The 10,100-nt window shown below is 41.7% G+C and overlaps 1 protein-coding gene across 1 annotated transcript; it reads left to right on the top strand.

The window, feature by feature from the left end:
- Positions 1 to 6: 6 nt before the first annotated feature.
- On the top strand, positions 7 to 4,657 carry ALG2 (ALG2, alpha-1,3/1,6-mannosyltransferase). Its single transcript, XM_005870685.2, has 2 exons — positions 7 to 83; positions 3,197 to 4,657. The coding sequence occupies exons 1-2, from the start codon at positions 15 to 17 to the stop codon at positions 4,097 to 4,099; spliced, it is 972 nt and encodes a 323-aa protein (XP_005870747.2). The 5' UTR covers positions 7 to 14; the 3' UTR covers positions 4,100 to 4,657.
- The last annotated feature ends 5,443 nt before the right edge of the window (positions 4,658 to 10,100 follow it).

Below are 10,100 nucleotides of genomic sequence, written 5' to 3'. Positions count from 1 at the left end.
GTGCCTACGTGCGCATGATCTTCCTGGCGCTCTACGTGCTGTTCCTCGGCGACGAGGTGTTCGACGTGGTCGTGTGCGACCAGGTGAGGTGACCACGCCGGGCCCTCGCCACGCCCCTTTGCCCTCCTCTGGACCTCTCCGGGTCTGCGGTTCCGAAACACAGCAACTGACCTGGGGAGATCAGAGCTGGGAGTGACTGTAGTTCTCGAACTACACTTGACAGGGCCCCGCCCTGAGAAGTTTCATCCAGAAGCTCCGAGATGGGGCCCCGAAATCTGCATTTTTCACTGGCACATCGGTGATTCGGAGCGGATGGGCCTGGGGGCCAGCTCGCTCTAAGAAACACAAGCATTAGGAGTCAGCCTTCAGTCACTGTTTACTTTGGAGTAACTCTTTGCCTTATTTCTGTTGACACTGTTTCTAGGCTATGCGCATCACCCTGTCCTAGCCTTTGCAGCCAGGTCATGTTAAAACACCAAGCCGAACATGTCACACCCCGTTAGAACTTTAACGTGGCTTTCCATTAGTCTTCATAGAAAAGCACAAATGCTCTCACTTGGTACAGAATGCCCACCTGCATGTGGAGTCTAACTATTCTAAACTCCTTGTCTTCCTCCCACTCACGCCCCCCCCCAAAAAATATTTACTTTAAAAAGTAACAATAAAACCTCAAGTAGTATAAAAGAGTATAATATAATTAAAGTCCCATTCCAGTTCCTCTCCCTAAAAATAGCCACTGTTAAACAGTTTCTCTTATGTCCTCACAGAAATTGTCTATGGCTACACCACCATATGTGTGTCTGTTAAGATATGTAAATCTTCTCTATAATAATAAAAGTGTAATATGCTAATTAGACCAAACGACCTTCCGGTGAAGTCGGGGCTGGGTCCGGGTGCCTGCCAGCGGCCGGAGGGAAGCCCGGGTCCCAGGTGCCAGAGGGAGGCCTATTCTTGCATGAACTTTATGCATCAGGCCTCTAGTTTGTAATAATTAGGATTATTACATACCTACTATTAGACAACTTGCTTTTTTTTCCGCCAAAAAATTCTATTTGGAACATCCTTATATATCAATATTAGAGATTCACTTAATTCTTCATAGTGGCTGGAAAATCTCTTTTTTTAAAAATTACAGGTAATTTATATATTCTTCTGTTAAAGGACACTACATTGTGGGTGTTTTTGTAAATAGATCAGTTTTGTAATGAACATGCTTGTACCTTCTTTTTGTACTTCTGCAAGTATATCCTTTGAATAACTTCCCAGAAATAAAAATAATAGGTCTAAGAGTTGTTCATTGTAAATGTCAATAGCTATTGTCAAACTTGCCTTCCAAAGAGGTTGTGTCACTTTACTCTCCCACATGAATGACAGAGCATTTTGCTCCATGTTCTGGTGCATGTTGGATGTTAATCAACCATTTTAATCTTTGCCACACTGATAGGGGAAACAGCATTACATTTGTATTTGTGTTTCTTTATAACTCTTGAGTTATTTTTGATCATCCTTACGTGTGTGGAAGATACTTCTTTTTGAGAAATGTGGACATTTTCCAAACATCCTGCATGTCTAACTAGTTAATAAGCATGAGGCAGCCGAGACTGCAGCAGATGGAGAAAAAAACTGAGCTTGGAAGTAAGAGACCTGGATTCAAGTTCCATTCATCTGCTATTTTCTAACTAAGTAGCTTTGGAAAGCTCACCTACAGGTGTTAAGTGAGCTGGAGATTAAGTGATTTGTAACATTATCCAACAGGAAAGTCTAGTAATGCCAGCCTGTAGTTCATGCTCAGTAATGATTGTGGTTAATATTTATTGAGCACATACTACAGTGGTTCTCAACCTTCTGGCCCTTTAAATACAGTTTCTCATGTTGTGACCCAACCATAAAATTATTTTCATTGCTACTTCATAACTGTAATGTTGCTACTGTTATGAATCGTAATGTAAATATCTGATATGCAGGATGGTCTTAGGCGACCCCTGTGAAAGGGTCATTCGACCGCCAAAGGGATCATGACCCACAGGTTGAGAACCGCTGACATACTACATGCTAAATTCCTAAGCATTTTACATATCCCATTGCATTTAGTAATTATAAAAAACACTAGGTCCGGTGCATGAAATTTGTGCACAGGTGCAGGGAGGGAGCCCCTCAGCCCAGCCTGCACCCTCTCCAACCCGAGATCCCTCTTGCATTCTGGAACCACTGGCTCCTAACCACTCACCTGCCTGATGCCCCTAACTGCTCCCCTGCCAGCTTCGTGACCCTAACTGCTCTCCCCTGCTGGCCTTATCCCCCTAACTGCCTATCTGCTCTCCCCTCCTGGCCTGATCACCCTAACTGCCTATCTGCTCTCCCCTCCTCTCCCGCCTTTCGGACCCCCTGCGCAGGCGTGCTGAGAGCTCTCCGCGCGGCCCCGCCCCTGTCCTGATTGGTTGCTATGTGAGCATCCTGGCCAATTTGCATATTCCTCTATTAGTATAGATGGGTTTTTTTGGTAACCATAATTGCCACCATGTTACAGAAGAGGAAACTGAGGCCCAGAGAGAGGTAGATTACTTGATCATGGTCACACACCTAGCTAGTGGAACTGAGATTCAAACCCTGGCAATCTTGATTCCAGAGACTGCACTCTGAACTCCTATAGTTCATTCAGTGTCTTAGAAGGTGAACTATACTAGAGCTGCTCTGTCCGGTATGGTAGCCACTAGCCACAGGTGGCTATTGAGCACTTGAAATGTGGCTAGTCTGAACTGAGGTGTGCTGTCAGTGTAAAATACACACGTGATTTTAAAGATTTAATGTGGGGAAAAAAGTGTAAAGTATCCCATTAACTATTATAGTATTGATTACATTTTCAATGGTGGTATTTTAGATAAAATATATTAACATTTATTTAACCCATTAAAAATTTTAATGTGGTTATTAGCTTTCCATTTTCATTGGACTGCTTATTCTAGAGAAAAGACTCAACTTGCAGCTTTAAATATTTAGCACACATCCAGAAAATGTCTACCAGCCTTTAATACACCAGGTGTTGGACTGGGTGAGAGTCTGTAGCAACACAAAGCAGAATGAGACATTGCCCACGAGGAGCCCACAGACTAGTAGGCAGCATGTGTCTGTTCTTTTGATTTACTTGAAGTTTAGTTGACCAGTTACTTTACCTGTTTTTGATCTTTGCTTTGGCTAGGTGTCTGCCTGTATCCCAGTGTTCAAGCTGGCCAGACGGCGTAAGAAGATCTTGTTTTATTGTCACTTCCCTGATCTGCTTCTTACCAAGAGGGATTCTTTTCTTAAACGTCTATACAGGGCCCCGATTGACTGGGTAGAAGAATACACCACAGGTATGGCTGACTGCATCTTGGTCAACAGTCAGTTCACAGCTGCCATATTTAAGAAAACGTTTAAGTCCCTGTCTCACAGAGACCCCGATGTCCTCTACCCATCTCTGAATGTTACCAGCTTTGACTCAGCTGTCCCTGAAAAGCTTGATGATCTAGTCCCCGAGGGAAAAAAATTCCTGTTCCTCTCCATCAACCGATACGAAAGGAAGAAAAACCTGCCTTTGGCGCTGGAAGCCCTAGTAAAGCTGCGTGGAAGACTGACATCCCAAGACTGGGACAGGGTTCATCTGATTATGGCTGGTGGTTATGACGAGAGAGTCCTGGAGAATGTGGAACACTATCAGGAACTGAAGAAAATGGCCCAGCAGTTTGACCTTGACCAGTCTGTGACCTTCCTGCGGTCTTTCTCAGACAAACAGAAAATCTCCCTCCTCCACGGCTGCACATGTGTGATTTACACACCCAGCAATGAACACTTTGGCATTGTCCCTGTGGAGGCCATGTACATGCAGTGCCCAGTCGTTGCTGTTAATTCAGGTGGGCCCTTGGAGTCCATTGTCCACAGTGTCACAGGGTTTCTGTGTGAGCCTGACCCCGTGCAGTTCTCAGAAGCAATAGAAAAGTTCATCCATGAACCTTCCTTAAAAGTCACAATGGGGCTGGCTGGCAGAGCCAGGGTGAAGGAAAAGTTTTCCTCTGAAGCATTTACAGAACAGCTCTACCAATATGTCACCAAACTGCTGGTATAATCAGATATATTAAAGGTCTTTTTGCTACATTCATTATTATATAGAATAGAACGTAGATCCAGTTTTGGAACCATAAAAGAAACCTAGAATCTAGTGCGGAAGAGTTGTTTTTTGAACACATTTGATTTTTTAATCTGAGCCATCTTCCTATACACCACACCTTCCTGTTTCATAAACCAATATCTTTTATGCTATTATAATTCTGTCTTATCAGTGTTAATTAAAATGTGATATGATTCCATGTGTTAATTATATTTTCTCTAGATTATTGCTGCTCTGAGTATAAATTTTGAGTCATATTGTGCCTTAATTATTTTTGACAGTTTGTCATTGTCAAAGTTGAAGAATTTGGCTTCATAACATATTGAAAACAGGGTCACTGTAGTTCCCAGAATCAGTGCACCTGTTCCTTGTCCTCTTGGGAAATGTTGGTTAGCCATAACTTTGCCTGGTCCCATAGCAAGGATGCTCTGTATGTTTTGTACAAAACATATTCTTGAACACTGAGACAAGTCAATAAAAGATGTTTATCATAGGAAAAGATGGTACAATATTAAATTTTGGCTTCCGTGATCCATACGTAGATATGGCAGACAAGCCTGAAGTCAGAAACTAAGAGTAAACTGGATGTTGAAGACGGATTGTTGTTTTGTCACGCATGTAGTGCTTAGGGTTTATTTCTTAATGCCAACTGGTTCATCAGCTCTGTTAATATTTGTGTCGTATTAAGTAAGTACTCCTAAGTGTGAGGCACAAATGCTTTTTACCCTTCAAGGCTTGCCTCATGCCACTGCTATGGAGCTTACCTTGACCCTCCACCCAGAGTGGAAGTGATCTTGCCCAAGAGCACACAACTGAAAAGTGAGTGAGCCAGGATTCAGCCCATGGTTACCTGGTCCATCCAGGACTGCACGTACCAGAATCTCTCACTGCACCCCTTTAATACCATAAATGTCCTTTAATACTTTATGAAATTAAAAATACAGAATTATGAGTCATATCAAAGTGAGGGGACAAGATGTTCTTCTGTCTTCAAATTAATCCTCTGGTCCTAAAAGATCTAATGTCCCACACCCACTGCTCTATTCCAGCCCCTTAAGAATCACTGCAGGAGTCCATATTGCCTGCCCCCACCCTGTAGCAGACATTGGGTCTTTCAAAGTCCTAGTAGAGTTACCAGCAGCATTTACTTGCATGAATCAGAAATTCAAACTTAACTCAAAAAGATTTTGAGTATTTGAAAGAATCCAAGCCAGAAAATACAGTCATGCTCTAGCTCTCTATCCTTAATAAGAGGACTGGGGATTGGGTGGGGCTCACAGTAAGGTTGACCTGGCCTTGTTACCCAGAAATATGACCACAAGCAAATGCTAAAATATCTTGCAGGAAGCGCTATCCCAGGCCAGCTACAGATGTCATTTAAGACAAATATAGTCTAGAAAAGGTGTGTGTGTGTGTATCTGTTGAGGTTTTATAGGGGCACTAGTGTAGCACAGGTGTGACCTCTCTGGCCTGCCACTCTCCCAAGAAGTCATCAGGCAGACTTAGAACAGTCTGCTATGATGATGAACTCAGATTGGCCTTTGGTTTTCTGTGTTATTTGCCTAGAATTCCAGTTTTTGAGAAGGTGTCCTGATGGTGATAATCCTAAAGTGTAAATTTCCTTATCTGTTAAATGGGTATAATCAGGTCTAAGTAGCCCACCCCACAGGGTGTTTGTGAAGAAAGGAGAAATAAAGAGTGCAGGAGAGGCACTGAATCAGTATATGAATGATGGAGACAAAGGGTGTGAAGCTGATTTGTAAACTTAGAGTATCATAAACTTGTGAGAGATGAAGGCAGCCTTCCACAGGCCTGGATGAATTGCCCCAGTCTGTTGCCCCCCCAGCGTGGGAAAGTCACACCACGGGGAAACAGGCGGATGGTTATAAACAACCTCAATAAGGTGTATTTCCCTCTCAATGCTTAACACAGTATCAGGAGTTTTCCCAACTGTCAAGACCCTTCCACAGGCCTGGATGAATTGCCCCAGTCTGTTGCCACCCCAGCGAGGGAAAGTCACACCACGGGGAAACAGGCGGATGGTATAAACCACCTCAATAAGGTGTATTTCCCTCTCAGTGCTTAACGCAGTATCAGGAGTTTTCCCAACTGTCAAGACAGTGAGACTGAAGTAAAGATAAACAAATAGACCCAGCTAACGGAAGAGTCCTAAAATAGATCTGCACATATGTAGTCAATTGATTATTGCCAAAGGTACTGAGATAATTCAATAGGGAAAAGAGAGTCTTTTCAAGAAATAGTGCTGGAATGAATAAACAGTGTGGTATATTCATACAATGGAACACTCTGCAATAAAAAGGAATGAACTACTGACAAGCACAGTGACATGGATGAGTCTCAAAAATACTGAGTGACAGAAACAAAAGAGTTCATATTGTATGATCCCATTAATATGAAACTTTAGAGAAAAAATACCTAATCTATACCTAGTCAGGAAAGAACACAATTTGCCTGTTCTTTACCTAGTCAGGAAAGAACACAGGAATTTTTTTTTGGATGATGGAAATGTTTTATATCTTTATGGTGGTGGTTATAATGCTGTAAAATTTGTCAGAATTCATGAAATGATGCTTAAAATGAGTGCACATTATTATGTGTAAATTATACTTCATACAGTTGAGGTTTTTTAAAAAAGCACATGTGATGTAGTCCCATTTTTATAGGAAATAAAAGGTTTTTTAAATGAACAAATGTCAAAGTATATATGACTATATAATTATAAAAGTTTATAAGAATGTATAACCAGGTGGTAACATTGATTATAAAAGTTTATACAAGTCTTTTAAGTCTTGCCCTGGCTGGTTTGGCTCTGTGGCTAGAGCGTCAGCCTGTGGACTGAAGAGTCCCAGGTTCGATTCCTGTCAAGGGCACATGCCTGGGTTGTGGGCTCGATCCCCAGTAGGGGATGTGCAGGAGGCAGCCGATCAATGATTCTCTCTCATCATTGGTGTTTCTATCTCTCTCTCTCCCTCTCCCTTCCTCTCTGAAATCAATAAAAATAAATTTTTTTAAAAAGTCTTTTAAGTCTTAAAAGGTGAGTGTGATGATAAGTATGGATTAAATTTTTCTTTTGTTTGCTTGTATATTTTTATATTCTAGTAGATGGTTTTCTCATAAGAAAAAAAATGAACATAAAAAAGTATAAAGTAATCCTATTGGTCACGTACATTTTTACAACATAGCTTTGGACATTTGTGTTTCCAACCATTGCCTTACTTGGGATGTATAATTTGCCCTAATTAATCTTTTATCATTATATATTTAGATTACTCCAACTTTCTGCTACTATAAGCAGCCTAGACAAAAAATAATTGACTTTATATTCTAAAAGCAAATATTTAACATTTTAAAAAGCAAATTTTAAAAACAATAGAAAAAAAAGTAGGCATATGACATATGACAAAATTGCCTAGCAGTACAGAAAAAAAACAATTTTAAAAAATCACTAACTGATTATGTTATTTTCAAACCAAAGTACCATGTTGATCAGCTTGCTTTCAGCCAAACTGTATGCTCCCTTTGCATGTGGAACCAGGAAACCTGATTTACCAATTTAATAGAGGAATACAGTATCATATGTCAGGATGTATGTACCATTATTTAAATTTTTTAACAAGTGACTGTATTAGTCAGGACTCTTGGTCGCAAGCTAGAGCTGGGTTTCTGACTAATACAGTTTATAACTGTAAAAGAGAAAAAAGCAGAAAAAGAAAATGCTTAGGAAGCTATAGGAATAGATCATGCCATGCAAGGAAAAGGTCATACCTGCGCCAGGGGGGTGCAGGCCTATGGCTAGTCTTGAGGTTCCAATGGTACCAGAAATCCAAAAGCCACCAGAGCAGCATGTTTTTATATAAAACTTCATTGTAGATGAGTTTCTTCCTCTTGCCAGGGAACATGGCAACCAATACCAACCGAGACCTCCATCTCACTGTCTATAAGAGGAACCAGCCTACTTTTCCAGAGTTTGAAAAGACAAAAGTGAAGATTCTGATGTCTCCTCTTAAATTAATGAAGCAAGCCAAGGGGGAAGGTAGTGTGGTTTCCCTGACCCAGGTCAACTCCCATCGACTGCGTTGGACCCAGGATCCCATGGCCCCAGCAATCCTCTAGCTGGGAGAAAGGAGCCTGGGTGCACAGAAGAAGGAAGAGGAAGCAGTTCCCAGAAGAAGGTGACTTAGGCAGATAAAGTAGGTATCCTTTCCAGTATTCAAAGCCACCCCTTCCCACATACCTTTCACCCATTGCGTCCCCTTCCACAATAAATCTTGCTGTAACTATTTAGGATCTACCTTGTGCATTTGACTGGGGATAAAGAAATGAAATAGTTACCAGTTTAATACTCGTTGACTTGTATAATTCTAAATTGCCTGATATTAATATTCCCAGACCTTTCTTTTTTGTTCACATTTGAATAATCACATTTCACCCATGTTTCAATTTTGACTAATTCTTGGGGATGGGAGTTGTCTAATAAACAGAGAAACTTTTTTTTCAGAGAGAACATATGTATTTGCATAATTAATCCCTGTTGCCTTTATATGTAAATATCATGATTGTATATCAAATTCTTGAATCCCATGTTTTTCTTTCAAAGCTTTGTAAATGTTGTGTATCACCTGTGAGGGCAGCTTGTCCTATAGCATGTTCTTGGGAAAGTAGGCTGTGAAAGATGCTTCAGGAAAAAAGCTTCGTGGTCATATAAGTACTGGAAATGTTCCCTACAACCAGAAACGAACCTGTAGCCTAGTACAGGCCATGCGACATCCAGAGGTAATGGAGAGGCCTTAACTTTATTCCCAGGATATCCAACCTATTTGACCAGAGTGATATTGAAAGAAAGCAGATGACCAATGATATGGCAATAGTTAACATTTGCTGGGACTTATATCAACTCATTGGATCCCCGCAGCAGCTCTGTATGGTTGATAGAATTTTTCAACCCATTTTAACACATGAGAAAACTGAGGCACCAAGAGCTTAATAAAATAAGCTAGAAAATGGCAAATTCAAACCCAAGGAGTCGGCGCCACATGACTCACAGCCTTAGGAGCTGGCAGGTAAGGGCACAATAAAGGCAACTTCTCTACCTTTCCCAAATCTGGAAAACATAAGGCATCATTGCATCAAAGAGGAAAGGGACTTTTCCACCCTACAGTTCCTGTCACAGAATTTGCCACGGAATTACAGGGAAGGCACTTGGCGGGGTAATCTGATTTTCGTCTGCGCAAGTGCTCAAACTCTGCTGTTGGCCAACGTCCAGGACCCATCACTGAATACTCATCACCTCATCAATGCAGCCTCCTGGACTGACGGGCAAAACAACATCCAAATATTCATTGCACATCTGTGCCAGGCAGATTATACATTAGCAATTCAGATCTGGCCCGTGTACAGGCAGTTTCTGAAAATGTGTCTGTCTGGGTGAGATGCCTCGTTGTCTGGGACGGATAATAAGGCAACTCGGTCTAATCTTGAAGAACAATCAACCCATCTTGCGAAGGTGACTGGCTGTGTGTGTTCTTGCCCTGGCAGCCTTGGAACAATGGCCCCATAATGCACTCGCCTCAGCTGGCAATGAAGTCCCTTCCTGATTAGTAGCCCTGGCTGATGTCAATCACCACGAGATGCACCATTGTCCTCTGGTCCCCAACACAGTTTATTTACAGGAAAACAAAGGCTTTGGGGAGCTATGGCTGCTTCCCAGAGATTGCAAAATAGATTGAGCTGTCAAGCACACAAAGTAGATGAAGATTAATGAGTTGTGCGGACAATAAATTTGATGAGATGACCATGAATATGCTAATGGGCATTATCCATATACACCGTAATTGCTACCAAAATTAAAAGGTGGCATGAAGGAGATGGGTCAGGGGGTGACAGGGAGATAATCTTGGATGCCTGAGACGCTCACCCGAGATAAGACCCTCTACAGGTT

The sequence above is a fragment of the Myotis brandtii genome, unplaced genomic scaffold (assembly GCF_000412655.1).
Source record: "Myotis brandtii unplaced genomic scaffold, ASM41265v1 scaffold320, whole genome shotgun sequence".
Classification (NCBI taxonomy): Eukaryota; Metazoa; Chordata; class Mammalia; order Chiroptera; family Vespertilionidae; genus Myotis; species Myotis brandtii.
The sequence above is the reverse complement of the archived record's forward strand: the minus strand, read 5'-3'. Positions and strand labels throughout refer to the sequence as shown.

Excerpts from the sequence above, each read along its gene's own strand:
- ALG2 (XM_005870685.2), top strand. The coding sequence starts at position 15 with ATGATCTTCCTGGCGCTCTACGTGCTGTTCCTCGGCGACGAGGTGTTC. Across the intron at positions 84-3,196 it reads ACGTGGTCGTGTGCGACCAG|GTGTCTGCCTGTATCCCAGT; the intron begins GTGAGGTGACCA and ends TGCTTTGGCTAG.